This window comes from Rhamphochromis longiceps, linkage group LG8 (assembly GCF_057381845.1).
Source record: "Rhamphochromis longiceps isolate RC_006_pf linkage group LG8, R_longiceps_female_GT1.1, whole genome shotgun sequence".
Taxonomy (NCBI): domain Eukaryota; kingdom Metazoa; phylum Chordata; class Actinopteri; order Cichliformes; family Cichlidae; genus Rhamphochromis; species Rhamphochromis longiceps.
The window spans coordinates 27,160,674-27,180,381 of NC_140564.1; the positions used below are offsets into that span (position 1 = coordinate 27,160,674).

The 19,708-nt window shown below is 39.3% G+C and overlaps 1 protein-coding gene across 1 annotated transcript; it reads left to right on the forward strand.

The window, feature by feature from the left end:
- Positions 1-1,502: 1,502 nt before the first annotated feature.
- On the forward strand, positions 1,503-13,762 carry LOC146663889 (5-hydroxytryptamine receptor 3A-like). The gene is made up of 10 exons (XM_085416832.1): positions 1,503-1,553; positions 6,157-6,310; positions 8,722-8,762; positions 8,871-8,980; positions 10,402-10,571; positions 10,682-10,839; positions 12,480-12,690; positions 12,759-12,884; positions 13,042-13,115; positions 13,529-13,762. The coding sequence occupies exons 1-10, from the start codon at positions 1,503-1,505 to the stop codon at positions 13,760-13,762; spliced, it is 1,329 nt and encodes a 442-aa protein (XP_085272958.1).
- Positions 13,763-19,708: the final 5,946 nt, after the last annotated feature.

Here is a 19,708-nt window from a genome sequence, read left to right on the forward strand (position 1 = left end):
AACCTCCCTCCACCCGCTCATTGTAGTGTTGATGCATATGTGTTCTAAGGTGCAATTAAAACCCAGGAGGGCATGGAGCTACCTGCCAAGGAGCAGCAGGTAAGCGCATAGTCCCTCCTGCTAACCCTCAATGACTAAGTGTATTTAAAATTGAGAGGTGGGCAACGACGTCAGGGGTGAGGTATACACCCTGATGGTGATTTGGACTCCGTGATTGTGCCCACCCCCAAGATCCTATATGTATGTGTAATGAGAGTGTGAATAATGTGAATGTCTAAGTTGTGGGATAAAATTGAGGCAGAGGCAGCCAGAAGGGGACAGGGGGGGGGGGGGGGGGTAGCCTCCTCTGCACCCTGGTGACATACCCCCACTCCAAGGCCCTGCATGTGTGGGTGGTTGTGGAGGAGCGGGAAGAGGGAGGCAGCTGGAGATGGGGAGGGAAGGAAGGGAGGGGCAGGTAACCCCTCCCTGGGGCCAGCTCCCCCGCTGACCCCAGTAGGCACTCCCACCCTCCGCGACCCGCCAGGGAAGGGGGGCCCAGGCCCATCAGACCGGGGCCCAGTGCAGTAGCGCCCCCCGGCTCCACAGAGCCCTGGACAGTCCACCCAACCCCACCACAGAGAAAACTGCACCCACCCCACCAACCACACATCTTCCAGACTACATAAGACGGTAAACGCCCAGGCTGAGATCTTCCTCCACCTCTCCTGTATCTCCCCCTCCTGCAGAGAGTTCCTGAGAGAAGAAAGCTCCTGCAAGATGTGACCATCCCCCCCACCAGTTGAAGAGCCCCCCAGGCGGCTCGATGCACCGGCGGCACCCTGCTCCAGGGCCGGGCCCCCATGCACCCACCCGCCCACAACCCCGGCAACACACCAACCAGGACCCGAGCCCCCGAGGCCCGGCCCGGGCCCCAGCCCAGAGACGGAGCGCCCCCAAAACCTCACGCCCATCCCGGACCCACCCAGGGGCAGCCAGGTTGCCAGGTCAGTAACCCACGTCCGTCAGCACAGACCCTCCCCTAGCCCCGCTGCACGCAGCCGCGAGGAAACAGTCACCTGAGAGCCAACAGAGCCCTCAACCGGACGTGACCGCTACCCCGGGTTGAGCCCCCCAAGGAAGATGCCTCCGGGGAACCCCCCGACGCCCTAAGAAGATAGAATCTTATACTATGTCAGACAAAAATGGGACAACATTCTGCTCCCAAAAGTCCAATAACTGGAATTTTCAGTTCTTAGATTGATGGACCTTTAAGTGGGGACACTATACAGTGGTAAACATGGCCCTGTCTCAGCATTTGAGTTGCTGTCATCAAGTTCAGTTAATGGATCAAATGCACTGAAAAGGCTGTTTTGTTGGGATCAATAGAGGACAATTACTGTTGTTTTTTACATTTGCCCTGCCCTCTTTTAGGGCAGGGCAAATGTAAAAAACAACAGTGATAGAACAGCAAGCATCTCGAGAAACCAGAGGACGAGGATGCTCATTAATCTCTGAAAGCCATGATGATAGCAGGTTTCTTCTTTCTGATCTTCTTCACAGGTAAGCTGATAATTCCATCTAGCTTCATAGAGCTGACTTATGGTGCTTTTAAAATATAAGTAATCAACACTTTATTTTAACTTCATAAAAGTAAGTAGTAAGTATGTAGTTCAGTATGAAGTCTGTTTTCCTCTGAAACCAGCCATTTACCACCAAAGAACAGAAATATCCTTTTGATAAATTACACATTTTTCCGGCTCCTACTAAAACCAGATTTTTAAAAAAGAATATTAATGGATCAGGGCTTTTAAACACATTAATAAAAACAAAATGCATTTATGGGAGGAAGACAAAACAAAAAGCAAGATATTTGATTAAAAATTCAAACATGTGACAAGAAAGCAACAAGAAAAAGCACAGAATAATGGCATGGAAACACATAGGGACTTACTAGATGCTTACTGATTACACACAGAGTAATCAGTAAGTGAGCAGGGGGTAAACAATACACAGCTGAAATCAACAGACAATGGCAGGGGAGGAAATAGAACTCCATGTAAGACACCGGGGACAAATAATTATGAACATTTTTCAAAAGGATGTAAACAACCAAGACTAAATAAAGCTTATCTTAACCATGCTGTTTAAAACAAGAGATAGTGTACACTTGGGAACAAAGCAGACATGGAGACAATTAAAGCAGGGCAGACATTCACGGAAGAAAGTGTGAAAAGTCTTTGTTTTGTCTTTGTTAATCTGTCTTTGTCACTGTAATGCTGGGGTTTGTCGATCACTTTAAAATGGACGGTGTGGAGGAGGGGTTGTTTAATTGAGGTGCACAAGTGGTTCACCGAACTGACAGGCTGAAGTTAACTCTGTTCCCTCTAAATGTGCTTTTTGTTCAACAATTTAGCTGTACAGACCAAAAGTGGAATCAGCTGTCAAAGTATATCTCTACAAGATGCGATCAGTACTATTATAAGCAATTTTAAGATATGACTTAACCACCATTTATATCAGGATTAAGTCTTTTGCTAGTTATACCCAACCAGTTTATAACATAATAGGTTACTACATATAACTACACAACCACCTTAAAACTCTACAATTTCTTTGTCTCCAGCTTTGTCTTTTTCTCCCCGTATACCAGCACTGATTTAGAGCTTTTGTCTAAATGACAACATCATTCAGGACAACACTGCAACAAGAATATAAGCCTTCATTGGAGAGTATCACCATTAAATCAAGGTTGCCTTTTCATTCAGCTGCCTCTCAAACGCACATAAAACCTGAAAGAATAAACTTATGTTGAAACCAAGCACACCATTGTTTTTCTTGTGACATTACCAATAAGTTTGATGTGTCACATGGCCCTCTTCCTATTGAAAACTTCTAAATGGCAACTATGGTCACCACCCATCTTGAGGAGTTTGCCCCCTCACATATACTAATGTGCCACAAACAGGACTTTAATATCACCAACCATTCCCATTTTACTATGGTGTATCCATAGTATATCCATAGTATCCATATAAATGGCCCACCCTGTATAACGCAAATGGAAATTAAATGAATCATTAAGTGAAATACAAACTATAAAGGTCCAAAAAGAATAACTGTGTAAAGCTATATCTTCCTTGGCCTGTTCAACAGCCAGGTCTGGCTGGAGTTAAGAGAATTCATGGGGTATATTGTATATTGCAGCCAATATTTCCACTGCCTTTAGCACTGGCAAAGGTCAGTTAAAAATTGCGTACATTTGAATGAATTCAAGGTATAAATTCATCACCAGTAACACAATAGTAAACCCTATTAGAAGTATGAGTTTGGTAAGTGGGGGCATCTAGAATTGTATAGAAATATATATATAATGTTATGGAGGGCCTGGCATCATCTTGTGCTTTATTTGTGTAATATTATATCATGTGATTTTGCTACAAGAAGTAGCACTGTGTATAATGAATTAAGAAATGCGATGAAGTGAAATATTCCATGAGTAGGGTTTACTTTCTTTTTTTTACCTCATCCTATAAGTTATATATTTTATAAACTCTAAAATTACAAATGTTACAACATTTAATGCAGTAGAAGTGTATGTTTTTAATCACTATTTAACGAAACATCCAGATTTCATTAATAAAGGGGAAGAAACTGACATGTTCTTGTACTCTTTTCTGCCAGGTGGAAATGCTTTCACTGTAGAGCTACACGATGATCAACAGATGCCCAATGACACCATTACTACAGGTACAGAAAGAGCACTTCAGAAGTTGTCAGGAATTATAAATATATGCATTTTAAATTAATTATCTAGCCAGTTAGCTTTTCTGTTTTACAAATGTATTCATTACTTCTTTTGACTATTTAGATTATATTATTAGATTATATTTATTGTTTATATTGTTAATTTAGTACTTTCTATAGTAAGAAACAGTATATATGTCATGAAGACAATACATGTATATGAGAAACCTGTTTGTCACACACATATATTTCAGATCATCAAGCAAATACAACATTAACATTACACAACAATAACCAGAGTAACTACAAAATGCAGTTTTTAAATGATGATTTCAGGAGGGGGGGGGGGGGGTGTAAGTTATGGACAACCTACCTTTGTCCCACCCTCAGCAGCAAGAATTGCAATCGAGCGTCAAGCAATCACTGTGGGGGAATTTGGGTTCACTCTTCTTTGCTGAGTTGTTTTAATTCAACCACACTGGGGTCTGATTTAAGTCTGGATTTGCAGTATGCAACTCCAAGTCTTCATTTTATTCTTTGAGCCATTCAGAGAAGTTGGATCAAATACTTCACAGTCCAAGTCTGGTGGCTAGAAATTCTCATTTTGGGTAGAAAAGAGAATTTATGGTTCTATTGATGATGACAAATAAAGCAGCAAAGCAGCCCCAGACTGTCACACTACCACCACCATGTTTCACTGTTTGTAAGATATTGTTGGAATAGGACCAGGTTTGTTCAGAGAACCTTTTTTCCCCTTGATGCATTTCTTATTTATTCAGGTTACTGATCAGAAACAAGTAAGTGTGACAAATATGCAAAAAACTAAGAAATAAGATGGGAAATAAAGACTTTTTCATGGGATTCTACATACATACAGTTGTTATATACACTCATCATATGCAACAGTATCTATTTATTTATTCCAGGTGGAAATGCCTCTGGTTTATTGCCACAAGATGTTGATCAGCAGATATCCAACGGGACCTTTAACAGAGGTACAGGTCTATTTTTAAATACATGTGCAATAATTTGCTTTCTCTGCCAATTTATTTTTGATTCATTAAGCAGACTATCTGAAAATAAACTTCAGATTCAGTCAAAGATTCACTTAAATTTTGTGAAAATAAACTCTATTTATAATTTTCCATATTTTGTTGTACATGACTATCAACAATGAAGGGTAATATGCAGAGTGGTAATGATTAAGTTGATTACTAATCCTTGCAATAATCCTTTCTGTCATCGTTGTATTTTTACTCAGTTGTATATAGTATTTGTATTTGTATTCTATTTTTATCTTATTGTATATTTATTTTATTTTATTCTACTGTATATAGTATTTTATTTTATTCTATTCTGTACAGTTGTGTACTGTATTTATTCTTATTGTATTCTAATTTTTGCCTCATAACTTTTGCACTGTCCACTTCCTGCTGTGACAAAACAAATTTCCCACTTGTGGGACTAATAAAGGTTATCTTATCTTATCTTACTAAAGCCAAGCTATTTCTTCCCCCCTAAGGACCTTGAGAAGCTGATTCATGCATTCATTACTTCGAGACTAGACTACTGTACCTCCCTTTATTTTATTTTGGTCTCCCACACTATTTTCTTAACTGTTTGCAATTAGAATAGATTGAATGCCTTTATTGTCACTATACACTTGTACAATGAAAGACAGAGCATCTCCTTCTCAGTGCAAACATGCTCGGGGGGTCTGCAGCACTACATACATATGGACAGTATTAACAGAGAAAAAATATATGAAATGTAAGAATATAGAAGCCAGTTTTAAAAAGCAATATGTAATAAACAGTGTTATGTATATACAGTTGGCTTACATAGAGGATATGAACAACCAGGTGCCAGAATGAATGATCATATTACTCCAGTTTTAACTAGCTTACACTGGCTTCCTGTGAAATTTCGTATTGATTTTAAAATTCTTTTACTCACTTATAAAATTTTAAACTGTATGGCACCTAGCTATTTAACAGGACTTCTCCATTTGTGTAACCCAAAAAAGCACTAAGATCCTCTAATCAGATGCTCTCAATGAAACCCAGGTCTAGCCTGAAAGCCAGAGGCGATCGTGCCTTTGCTATCGCTACACCTAGACTATGGAATAATCTCCCTGTTGCCATTCATACTTCTGATACTATTCAGTCTTTTAAATCTTGCTTAAAGACTCATCTATTTACTTTGGCCTTGACTCAAGTTAGTTGATTATCATTTGGCAGGCTTCTATGTTTGTCTTGTGTTGCTGTTGTCTCACTGTTGGTTCTTGCTCTTAATTTGTGAAGCACTTTGATCGACATTGTTGTTGTTTTTAAATGTGCTTTATAAATACATTTTAATTTTAATTTAACTTAAATTGTATGGATATCATCATCAGAGTGTCTTGATGCTGTTTCAGAAAAAGAAGAGAACAATAATGGAAACTGTGGTTATAACGATGTTGTAAAGTTTCTAAACTTGAACAAAGGCAATGATAACTACACTCTGACAAGGCCTGTGAAAAACTACAATACTGTTACAGAGATATCACATCTAATGAAAGTTTTTGGGATCCTAGATATGGTAAGTAGTTTCTATTTTTGCTCATGAAGCATCATTCCCTTCTGCCAAACATTAATTCTTTACTCTAGTTATTTGCTATTATTAATGCTCTATACTTATAGTTATTATTATTAGTTAATACTGTTGTGGGTTGTCTTCAGGTTTTGGTCATCTGCTTGCACTCTGAAGTTTAATGATGAGAGATATACATTGCTATGTTTTTAGAGCCCTACAAATTTTGAATTTGTATTTTATACAAGGAAAGGTATTGTGTTTTACATAAGGATGGGTATCGTTTAGGTTTTATCCGATACCAGTGCCAAACCAGTATGTTGCCGGTGCTTAAACGGTGCTCGAACCGGTGCTTAAAGAATGGAGAACACAAACTTTGTCCAAAAACCTCTCATATTTAGCTGTTTTGTGTAAAAAGATAAGATAAGATAAGATAAGATAAGATAAGATAACCTTTATTAATCCCACACGTGGGAAATTTGTTTTGTCACAGCAGGAAGTGGACAGTGCAAAAGTTATGATGCAAAAATTAGAATACAATAAGAATAAATACAGTACACAGCTGTACAGAATAGAATAAAATAATATACTATATACAGTAGAATAAAATAGAATAAAAATATACAATAAGATAAAAATAGAATACGAATGCTATATACAACTGAGTAAAAATACAACGATGCCAGAAAAGATTACTGCACTTAGTGTTATTGCACATGTGTGGATGTGTGTGTTTGTTCAGTTAAAGTCTTTGTTGTGGAGTCTGACAGCAGTGGGGAGGAAAGACCTGCGAAATCTCTCCGTCCCACACCGTGGGTGCCGCAGTCTCCCACTGAAGGAGCTGCTCAGTGCTGTCACAGTCTGCTGCATGGGGTGGGAGACGTTGTCCAACAGGGATGACAGCTTAGCCGCCATTCTCCTGTCACTCACCACCTCCACTGGGTCCAGAGGGCATCCTAGAACAGAGCTGGCCCTTCGGATCACCCTGTTCAGTCTCTTCCTGTCCCCAGCAGAGATGCTGCCGCCCCAGCAGACCACACCATAAAAGATAGCAGAAGCCACCACAGAGTCATAGAAGGTCTTCAGGAGTGGGCCCTCCACCCCAAACGACCTGAGTGTCCGCAGCAGGTACAGCCTGCTCTGCCCTTTCCTGTAGAGGGCGTCTGAGTTATGAGTCCAGTCCAGTCTATTGTTCAGATGAACACCAAGGTACCTGTAGCTGTCCACAGCCTCAATGTCCATACCCTGGATGTTCAGTGGTTGCAGTGGAGAATGCTTGTGCCTGCGGAAGTCTACCACCAGCTCCTTGGTTTTACTGGCGTTGATCTGGAGGTAGTTCAGCTGGCACCAGTCCACAAAGTCTTGAGTCAGTCCTCTGTACTCCTTGTCGTCCCCATCAGTGATGAGGCCGACTAAAAAGATAACAATGTTAGCCTTTTCTGCAGCTATAGGGCATATATGGTATCACTCTTGGCTGGAAGCAGTGCTTAAACAATGGAAAAAACACAAACTTTGTCCAAAAACCTCTCATGTTTAGTCGTTTTCCACTTTTTCTTTGGTCATTTTAGCCTTTTTGGTCAGGGTGAAGGGAGTATCTGCCATTAAAACAACAAGACAGCCACATGTAACTATGACGGTGTTTGCTAGTTCACCTTACATGCATTAATTTAATAACGTGGTTAGCCTACTCAATGTAAATTACACACGAACAACATTAAGCTACTCCCCCAAAGAAGAACAGCTACTGCTGCCATCATCATCCGTCATCATTTCTGCTACACTGGCAGGGCTACGGGCCAGGAGTCTCCTCTTCGGGTTCTTGGGGGATGTTGATAACTCCGGGTCCGATAACAGGCACCACACCCGCAGTATATGTGCTCGTCGTTCGTAGTCAGATTCGAGGTGTTACCTCCTTTGCACAGTATCACAGTATCACCTTAAAGCACTTGTTGCAGGCTGCTGAGTTTGCATGTTTTGCTGTGAAGTACAGCCAGACTTGGGCCTTGGGCATTTTTAATCTGTAGCTCTGCTCTAAAAGAACGTACGCACCTGGGCCCGCCTACTATCCTTGCAAAGGTAAAATGATTGGCTAGAATCCAAAGTGCATGACATCTCAGGAAAAAAAGGACCGAAATAAAGCACCAAAATGTGCGCTGCTTTTCGGTCTGGTTACTACTGTTTATGTCAGAACCGATACTGGTACTCATCCCTAGTTTTACAGCACTTTTGTTAGCTACAGTTTGCTAATTGCATCGCTGGCAAGATATAAGATCCACTATAAATAAAGAATTGTTATTTCCATCTGGAATAAAAATTATTTGGGTCTGTTTTTGGGACCTCTTCACCATTTCTGTGACCACATATGGAATACTCAGGCACCTAGTCTAATCTAGCGTCACCCTTGATTTCTTTGCACACAGAAAGAAACCGAACAGCTCTTCATTTCTTATATTTGGGTATTTTTGGTAAGTTTTTCATTAGAAATACACAATTTCAAGCTATTGTTGAAATATGGATTTCATCTGTTTTTCTTGCTTCCATCCCTCCCTTCTCTTTTACAAAACCTTGTGTAGAGATGGAAAAATGAGCACATTTCTTGGAACCCAAAGGAATTCTGTGGACTTGAATCCATAACAATTCCTACTGAACTGTTATGGATGCCAGATTTAATTATCGAAGAAATGTAAGTTTAATATTAATATGCTTAATATTTATATTCTATCCATACACTCTTAGATGTAGAATAGGAGAACAGAATAAAAATAATCCTTTAATTGTCCTACAAGGGGAAATTTGGTTGTATCAGCAGCAAAAAAAAACAAAACACACATATACAAAAAGAACAGGACATAGGACAGAAAACGCAATTTTTACATATTTACATCATGGACAATAGTTACCAGAGCAGAGCAGAGTACAGTACAGTTGTTAAAATTAGCGTACAGATAGTGTGCAAACAGAGCAGGATAGTGAAAGATGTTTAAATAGTTACGAATATTTAGAATAATTAGAAAAGTGCAGATTGTGTATTGTACCTGTGCATTAAAAAGTAGACATGTAACTTACAATAAGTTAGTGTATATATAGGCTGAGAAAAAGTAATGTGCAGTTATAACAGGAGAAGCACTGATGTAAACATCTGTGTTTGTTGGGAGCAGTTTTGATTGTACAGTCTGACAGCTGCACGGAGGAAGGACCTGCGGAAACGCTCCTTCATGCATCTAGGATGCAGCAGTCTGTCACTGAAGGAGCTCTGCAGTTCAGCAACATTTACATGCATGGGGTGGGAGACTCTATCCATCAGAGATGTTATTTTGGCCAGAGTCCTTCTGTTTCCCACCACCTGCACTGAGTCCAGGGTGCATCCCAGAACAGAGCTGGCCTTCCTAATGAGTTTATCAACACAATTGTCTATAAAATTCTGAGCTCCACCTAGGGGGGCAGTAGTCCACAATAGATAAACAAAAACAAGAAACACAAGAACAACTATTAAAGAGAAGTGGTAAATGGCCTGTATTTGTATAGCGCTTTTACTAGTCCCCCCTAGGGACCCCAAGGCGCTTTACACAGCCAGTCATCTACCCATTCACACACACTGGTGGAGGCCTACATGCTACAACTGTAGGCACGCTACAGTTGTAGCCACAGCTGCCCTAGGGCGGACTGACAGAGGCGAGGCTGCCATATCGCGCCATCGGCCCTTCTGGCCTGGTAGGTGAAGTGTCTTGCCCAAGGATACAGTGACCGAGACTGTCCGAGCCGGGGCTCGAACCGGCAACCTTCCGATTACAAGGCGAACTCCCAACTCTTGAGCCACGATCGCCCCGCGAATAAAAAAGGACTCGGTCACTTGGTCGGAATGTATTCACATTCACAGACCCACCAACAGTTATGGTGATGCTGTAACATTGTTATTTCATGGAAAAAATATGAAAACTGTGCCTACACTTTGTGTTAAAAAAGAGGGGGGAGACTGTTAGAAAAAAATTTTATTTATAAAATGTGCTGCTTGCTTTTGCTTTAATTTCATTTCTCATGGTCTATGATAGATGCTATGGAATTGCACTATACCTCGTGTAAAATTTGTTTTTCATTTTCATTCAGGACAGAGAAGGATAGGGCTACTACAAACCCTTTTCTGACGATTTATTCAAATGGCAACGTCTCATTTAGGAATGATCATGTGGTAGTAAGCACCTGTAAGATGAATGTGTACAAATTCCCCTTTGACATTCAGAGCTGCAACCTCTCCTTCAAGTCAATGACACATACTCGTGAGTTCATAACAGATTTTGTTTTTCTTGGTCTCAGGTATAGACATCATCAGATACCACGGCATATTTTTCTTCCTTACTGATGTGATTACTGCATTTTCCCACTTCAGCTCGAGAAATAAATTTGAAAACACTGGAAAATGATAAAGTGATAACAAGGTGGTCCAAAGACTTGATAGAAACACAGGATGAATGGGAGTTCCTCAACATTACAGTCAACAACCAAACCAGTGATTTGGACTCATTTCAATCTATGCTTGTTTACACTGTAAGTATTTTGAAAACATTTATCCACTTTAGCCACACAGCATCAAGCCAAACCATATTTCTAGTTTAATTCATTTGTCATGAAAACAAAGGTAATCCATTGTGTAGCTTTTTCCCCCCGGCAGCTTTCAATTCCTAGGTTTCTTCACCACATTTATGATTACTGACACCTACTTCGGTTGCCGCGTTCTTAAGCTCCAACAAAGTAATTTTTGCCCTGTTGATAAAAAAAATGGCACTGGATACTGAATGTACCAAATGTTTATTTATTGCTGATTATTACTTTAATGATTATGGGAAGAAGTATATTGTCAGAAAAGTCATTGCGTTCTAATAGTATACTGCAGCAATTCTACAAAACCAACTAGATCAGTATCAAATAAAATGATTATTATAAGATTTTTTTTAATCCAAAAATATTTTAATGTTATTGAACCTCTCCCAGATGGAGAGCAAACAGCTGGCAAATAATCTCATCCTCACAGAGGTTGTGATCAAACAAGGTATTGTGCCAAAACGTGATTGTCTGCCAAAACATTAGTACAGGAATGTTGTTTGTAGCTCAAGAATCAATATAATTCATCAGAGATACATTTGATATTTGTTTCACATATTATAGGCCAACAAGTCATTAAATACAGGCAATCACGTTTTGACAGATGATCGCTTTTGGGCGATAGCCTGGTTTAGCCTGGTTAAGCTTTCAAAATAAACTCAAGATGTTGGGTTAGTTGTTAAATATGCCCAAGGCTAATCTAACAACTGGTCCCACAAGAAGACCAACCATATGGGAAATCATTTGGTAAAGCTCAAGCAGGGAGTTCAACCAACAAGGAGCATTGTAACAAAAAGTGGGAGTAAACTTAGAGTGAATGGCCTGCAGGGTACAATCCATTTGACTAATCTGCTGTGAAGTTGGCTTTAGTTGCTGGACCAAAGCACCGAGAACTTGGTCATACTCACCTAACATGGCCCCATGACGGGTATATGGACTGTTTCCAAGTCTGCTGGGCCTGGAGATTGGCCGGGTTGTTCTATCATGGTTACTGGTGAAATAGACTAAGAGTTGGGTTTATTTACAGAGGGGCACATTGGGGCATAGGCAAGAGATACCAAGGGGCACCAAATGGGTGCTGGCAGCCAAGGAAAGTCTGTAAGAGAAGGAAATAAAGTGTTCTGGTGCCAACGTGGCTGCAGGAGTTGGTTACATCCATTCAAGATATTTGCAATTCCTCTAGATGCTCCGCAATGCATTTCAGCAGTGTCGCATTAAGCAAGTCTCGCTTCATGTGGCTTAAATTACAATCCGGTCTATTTTTTATGGAAGCTGAAGAAGGGCAGGAAGCCAGTCATAGGGCATTGAGAATTTGGTGATTTTCAAAATAAAGGTGCTATACCCATGTATACTATACTATACTTTCTCTGGCTTTCTGAAACATTCTCAGTGTAATTTGAAGTTGTGATGAGGACAGAACAAAAGTCAGTGTCATAAGCATGAAGGTGATTTTTCTCACTCAGCGTTCTCTGCATTTGCATCTTTTCTCTGTGCACACTTGTTTTTCCTTATTTACTTTTTGTGCCTGCCTTAATAGTTAATGCAAAGTAGAAGGATGATTAACCACTTGACACATGATTTCACAGATTACCATGAAGAGGAGATCTGTCCTCTACATTGCCAATTTCATTCTGCCGATCCTCTTCTTCTTAATTCTGGACTTGGTCTCCTTCCTGATCTCAGATAGTGGGGGTGAGAAGCTCAGTTTCAAGGTGACTGTCCTGCTTGCTGTCACCGTGATGCAGCTTATACTCAATGACATTCTGCCGAGCTCTTCAAACAAGGTTCCACTTATAGGTAAAGAAGACGAGTTTATTTGATGGAAGACATTAGTTAATCACATTAACACAACCTACTCTCCTCAGCTCTCTACTGCGTTGGGGTTTTTACTCTGATGCTGCTCAGCCTCTTGGAAAGCATTTTAGTGATGCATCTGCTTGATAAAGACTCTGCTACACAAAACAACAAGACAGATGGTGACCAAAGCCTAAGTGAGTAGCACTTAAAACTTAAAATGCTGTTTTTACAGGTGAGCTTAATCATAACAGTTATTCTACTTTTGGATCTAAAAGATATCATGTATGCAAGTTTACATTTCTGGTTATGGTTTCAATTATGTTGCTTTTTGTGTTTAATATGTCATTCCAGGGATGAAGAAATGTTGTCACTGTGCACCTGTATATGATGCATCGCCTGATGAAACAGAATCTGTGACCAAAGAGGTGAGAATTAACACGTTTTTAGGAAGAAAAAAAACCATATAAAAAGTTGTCATGTTGCATGAAAGTTAAAATGTGTGTTTGCATATCAGTTAAACTATTATTCCAGTCACAATGGCAACAAACCAGTTTTTAAAAAGTACCAGCAGTCATTTCACCATACATGTACTGCAGGTAAAATATTAAACACATCACCAATTTTCTAAGTAAATCTTTTTTTAAAGGTATTATTGATATGAAATTCTTCGCAGATGTTGGTAACAACCCATCCAATCTAAACTGTAGCTGCCCACAAATAAAGTTATATATTTCCTTAGAGATATGGTTATGTGTAAATTAATACTTAATTTATTTCTGTATATAATTTGCAAGCTTGTTCATTTCCTTCTTAAAAAAATAAATCTATACTTTTACAGGATAGCAGCAGCAAATTGATGGAGGCATCCCTTAATCTCAAACAAGTCTTAAATGAACTGGAAGAGAACGGGAAAACAATGAATCTGCTTGGCAGTAAAAGGAAAGACGTGAAGTCTGGCTACTGGACTAGAATAGCTAAAAGAATCAATAAGATGTTCTTAATTTTTTATATCACAACACTCACTGTGTTTTTGGGAACTATGTTTTCATTGTGGAACAGTGAAAACTACTAGGGCTGAAGTAAAAAGCAAACAAAAAAAATGAAGTGATTAAGATCAACATGAACTTATTTTTAATGTGTTCACCCCTGCTGTTCTTTCCCATTGGTCCAAATAAAACTCGTTCTATTAAGGTGCAGGTTGATGATGGTTCACAGTAATTTACTTTAAAACCAGTCAGAAGTGTTTAAAGAGGATATTTACGGATGGAGCCCTACTCTCAAAAACTGAAAGGGATGTAACAGTGTCTGTGAAGCTGGACTTAAGAAATAACTGCTTAAAGTTTTAAAAGGATGTTTAGCACCATCTTCTGTCAGCACGGGATGTTATGTCACCAGGTCGGTCGGTTGGTTGGTTGCAGCAAATACACTTACATTAGTTTATCTTAGCTAACTAGTGACAGAATTGATAACTTGGAGGAAAATAAGGACACTAAACCTAAAAATCAGTTTAAGGGGATCAGTTTCAGGCTGCAAGAAACCAAGGATATACTGTCCACTTTGACTGTCTTTGTCTCTAGCAGTATTTGGCTCCTTGTTATTTGACTAGTTGCACTGAAAAGGGAAAATCCAGTGGTTAGCTGTAATGTAACTAACAGCTAGCAGATACTGCATGTTAGCTGCAATGTAATATCAGGTCCTTAAGCTTCTTAGTCATTATTTTTAGTTTGTATTCTGTTTTTGGTTGGTGTTAGAGTTGTTCTTTATATTTGATTCTTTTCTTTAGTTTAGTCTAGCCTCTCTAGTATTCCCTCCCATCTTATTATCTACTCTATCTCTGTCTTAGGTATTAATGTTGTGTTATTTACCTTTAATCCTGCTGGCTTGCCTTTAAAGTCTGTTTTTTTTTTTTAGCTCCCTTTAAATAAGGTTTATAACATATTTACACAATGGGTGAAGTTAAGACAGTCTAACACGTTGTTTGTGTTGTCTGGTATGCAGTGGAATGGTGAATTAACTTCTCCACTTCTTTTAAAGATTTTCTTTAAGCTCAGTTAAACTTTGTATTCGTTCAGACAGGAACTTGAGCAATGTCTGCCTATAATGGAATATTTCATTTCATTAATTTTGACACCAATTACTGATCTATGTACATGTTTGACAAGTAATAAACAAAATGCTAATGTTCTGCCAATCCTAACTAATGAATATATTTAAAGTACAGTGTATTGGAAGTGTAGATCTTTTATGACTTGTGTCAAATATGGTAAATGGACTGGATCATAAATAGTACTTTCCTACTATACCTGAGCAATCAAAGTGCTTTATACAACTTGCCTTATTTAGGCAAAAGAGAAGGCAACTTGGGGTTAGGATATTTACAGTGGGGCAAAAAAGTATTTAGTCAGCCACCGATTGTGCAAGTTCCCCCACCTAAAATGATGACAGAGGTCAGTAATTTGCACCAGAGGTACACTTCAACTGTGAGAGACAGAATGTGAAAAAAAAATCCATGAATCCACATGGTAGGATTTGTAAAGAATTTATTCGTAAATCTGGGTGGAAAATAAGTATTTGGTCAATAACAAAAATACAACTCAATACTTTGTAACATAACCTTTGTTGGCAATAACAGAGGTCAAACGTTTACTATAGGTCTTTACCAGGTTTGCACACACAGTAGCTGGTATTTTGGCCCATTCCTCCATGCAGATCTTCTCGAGAGCAGTGATGTTTTGGGGCTGTCGCCGAGCAACACGGACTTTCAACTCCCGCCACAGATTTTCTATGGGGTTGAGGTCTGGAGACTGGCTAGGCCACTCCAGGACTTTCAAATGCTTCTTACGGAGCCACTCCTTTGTTGCCCGGGCGGTGTGTTTTGGATCATTGTCATGTTGGAAGACCCAGCCTCGTTTCATCTTCAAAGTTCTCACTGATGGAAGGAGGTTTTGGCTCAAAATCTCACGATACATGGCCCCATTCATTCTGTCCTTAACACGGATCAGTCGTCCTGTCCCCTTGGCAGAAAAACAGCCCCATAGCATGATGTTTCCACCCCCATGCTTTACAGTAGGTATGGTGTTCTTGGGATGCAACTCAGTATTCTTCTTCCTCCAAACACGACGAGTTGAGTTTATACCAAAAAGTTCTACTTTGGTTTCATCTGACCACATGACATTCTCCCAATCCTCTGCTGTATCATCCATGTGCTCTCTGGCAAACTTCAGACGGGCCTGGACATGCACTGGCTTCAGCAGCGGAACACGTCTGGCACTGCGGGATTTGATTCCCTGCCGTTGTAGTGTGTTACTGATGGTGACCTTTGTTACTTTGGTCCCAGCTCTCTGCAGGTCATTCACCAGGTCCCTCCGTGTGGTTCTGGGATCTTTGCTCACCGTTCTCATGATCATTTTGACCCCACGGGATGAGATCTTGCGTGGAGCCCCAGATCGAGGGAGATTATCAGTGGTCTTGTATGTCTTCCATTTTCTGATGATTGCTCCCACAGTTGATTTTTTCACACCGAGCTGCTTGCCTATTGTAGATTCACTCTTCCCAGTCTGGTGCAGGTCTACAATACTTTTCCTGGTGTCCTTCGAAAGCTCTTTGGTCTTGGCCATGGCGGAGTTTGGAGTCTGACTGTTTGAGGCTGTGGACAGGTGTCTTTTATACAGATGATGAGTTCAAACAGGTGCCATTCATACAGGTAACGAGTGGGGGACAGAAAAGCTTCTTACAGAAGACGTTACAGGTCTGTGAGAGCCAGAGATTTTCCTTGTTTGAGGTGACCAAATACTTATTTTCCACCCTGATTTACGAATAAATTCTTTACAAATCCTACCATGTGAATTCATGGATTTTTTTTTCACATTCTGTCTCTCACAATTGAAGTGTACCTCTGGTGCAAATTACTGACCTCTGTCATCATTTTAAGTGGGGGAACTTGCACAATCGGTGGCTGACTAAATACTTTTTTGCCCCACTGTAGCATGGAGCAGCCCTGGATCGAACCACCAATCTTCCAACTAGTAGATGCTCTACCTCCTGCGCTACAATAGCCACGCTTGCTTATTTCTGGCAACATCAAGCATTGTAGCTCATGTTTCCTGTAAATCTATTTGCTTCCTAGATACTTTGTGTATTAGCATGAAATAATCAGTCCTGTTATCTGGTTCTAAAAATGTAAAAAATAAATAAATAAACTTCTCCTTTCTCTGTATGTTTCTTGCACAACTAACCCATCTTTCCAGCAAATTTAAAATTACCGATGAGACTGTCATGTTAAAGTGGCTAGCTTCATCTATAAAATTAACATATTTACAGACTAGTCCAAACTTTTGATGTCTATAACTAACCCCACTTCAAGGCAACTATTTAAATTGTTAAAAGTTGGCTAAGGTTTAAATCTGGGGGTGGGGACACTTGGGGGGCATTGGGCTGGAGGCTGGCTATACCCTGGACAGATATCCAATCTGACATCAATTTGTAGTATGACCTGATTAAATATCATGCATTCCCCTCCAATACTTTCCAATCATATGAAGCTGCGTCACTATCATCTACAAGGGCATTTTACACCTCACACATGGCTTATGTAATGCTTCAGTTCATGAAGAACAGTCTCTGCAACACCACTGAGTCCGTAATCCTCAGATATAGTATAACCACATCCATCCTACACTCCTACTCCTACAAAGCACTTCAGCTGAGTCAAGTGCATCCTTTAAATCACATAGAGGTGGAAGAGGAAGAGGTTTCTTTATTACAAGTATCCAGAGGGAGAACTGTGGTGTTGTCTGTAAAAGAAATCTATACACCCACATATCTCTCACATGGTCTCTATCTCTCTCTCTCTCTCTCTCTCTCTCACACACACACACACCACCTACCATTTGTCGCTGCAGTGCTCTCCAGTCTTCCCACTGAATAAAAATCAAGGATGACAGGGTAAGGGTTCAACTTCCAGTTTTATGGTGGTCCAGAAATAGTGACAATAATCAGCTCCTACCAATGTCCACCCTCCTAGTGAGAGTGCTTTAACTTTTAACTTAAGACACACCCACTGGGAGGAGTCTTGTGACCTAGGGGTGGAGCAATACAAAAAGGAAAGGGCAAAACAACCACACACTCATGTGGGTTTTTTTTTAATTATCAGGTGACTTTTTTTTCATTATGTCTCAATACATAGCACTTTACTGTGCAAATAGGCTACACATAACTGTATGAACACAAATCAGTGTAAATACATGTGACTATGTCATTTGGATCCCTGATGACAACCAGCGTTCCAGTGTTTTTAATGAGAAAAAAATGAAAGCATGGAAATTGCTTCATTGTTTTAATGTCATGAATTTAATCTCCGACACAGCATGCGTGATATGATTTCTGAAGAAATGGAAATGGAGCAAAGACAGTCAGAAGACACCTATTATGAACCACACTCATTATATTGCAGAAGTAATCACTGAAATGAAACCATTGATTGATTTTTTGATGGTTTTCATATTGATATTTCCTTTGCCAAATATTTTGTGTGTTTCTTTTGCTTATAAAACCAATGAGTGTTCAAGGTGTCAAGAACACATACAACCATATACCACAAAATATATATATATTCCTTCCTGATCTGCTCAGTTATTTTTACATTCCTGTTTACATGTAGGAATATGATAGTGAGAGTATCTCCTCATTAACATGTCAGTCACTAATAACAGTGTCAACCATTTTGGCTTCAGTCAGTCTATAGTTGTTTACACTGTAAGTATTCCTGGAAATGTCATTGTCCGTGTTCTACCTACTTCACTGTAGATGCAAAACCTAATTGCATACCTTAACATCCATTCAGCATGGTTGCACTACTCACAACTCTGAATGTACGAATGTGTACTGTTCCTATTAGGGTCAGACTACACTGTCACATAATAATTCTTTCTTTTAACATAAATGTATTTGTTTTGCTTTTTCCTAGTGCAAGGAAAACACAATTTTCATGCTTGATTTTTTTTAAAGCACTGATATCTTAATGGATAAAAATGAATGCTGACATTGGAACAGCAGTACGTAATGAACTTGAATATTTTCAGTGTCTGATCACTGATTACTGATAAAGCAACAATAAGATCACAGTTATCAACTTTCTCTTTTTGCCAAATGGGACCGAACTGCGTCTCCTGATCGAGCGCTGAAATATGTTTTCTTCTCCTCACATTCATATTTTGCTGCTTTGATTGATAAATATCTGAACATCTGAAAGATGATAAAGAAATGTGTGGCTGTCTAGATATAATTCAGTTTTGTATATTCCGGTGACATAGGATCTGTTGTTTGCAAGTCTGATACAGTTTTACAACATTTACACAACCTGGACATGAATTGTGGATTCACATGCCTTTATTACCTGGATGCTCTAAAATGCTCTAAAATCATCTGTAGATTCTTATAAAGCACACCAATTCCACAAACAAGACCAGTACAATGAACATTAGTGAAATTTTATCTGTAGAAACATCTATTTAAAGACACATGCAGAAGGAAATAGACAATAAATTTAGAAAAAATGTTTTGTTTTCTTAATTCATAATCATCCATAATACCAGCACATTTTCAATTGTTTTCTATTAATGTTTTTAATTAAAAGCCAGAGTTAAAGCTCTTCTATTGTTTAGATTGGTATGTAATCAGTCTGATTCAATTACTTTTAATGATTAAATATTGATACTGTTTAAAAAAAAGTTAACTTTTATTCAAAATAGAAAGAAAATACAATAATCAACGAGATTAATGACAGGAACGTAAAAGTTTGAGCTGGAAAATAGAATATTAAGAGTTTGGTTGAATGCAGGAAAAATATTAATTCCATGGCTTTTTTTAAAAACAAAAGCTTAAACAAATTAGTGTTTAAGCTTTTGTCACCACTCTGTTAGGATAGATACAATTTGCCCCACCCTCTGTTGGGCAGGGCTATGACATCAATAGAGGAAAATAGAAAACTCTCTAGACACCACAGAGAGGGTGAAAAAGC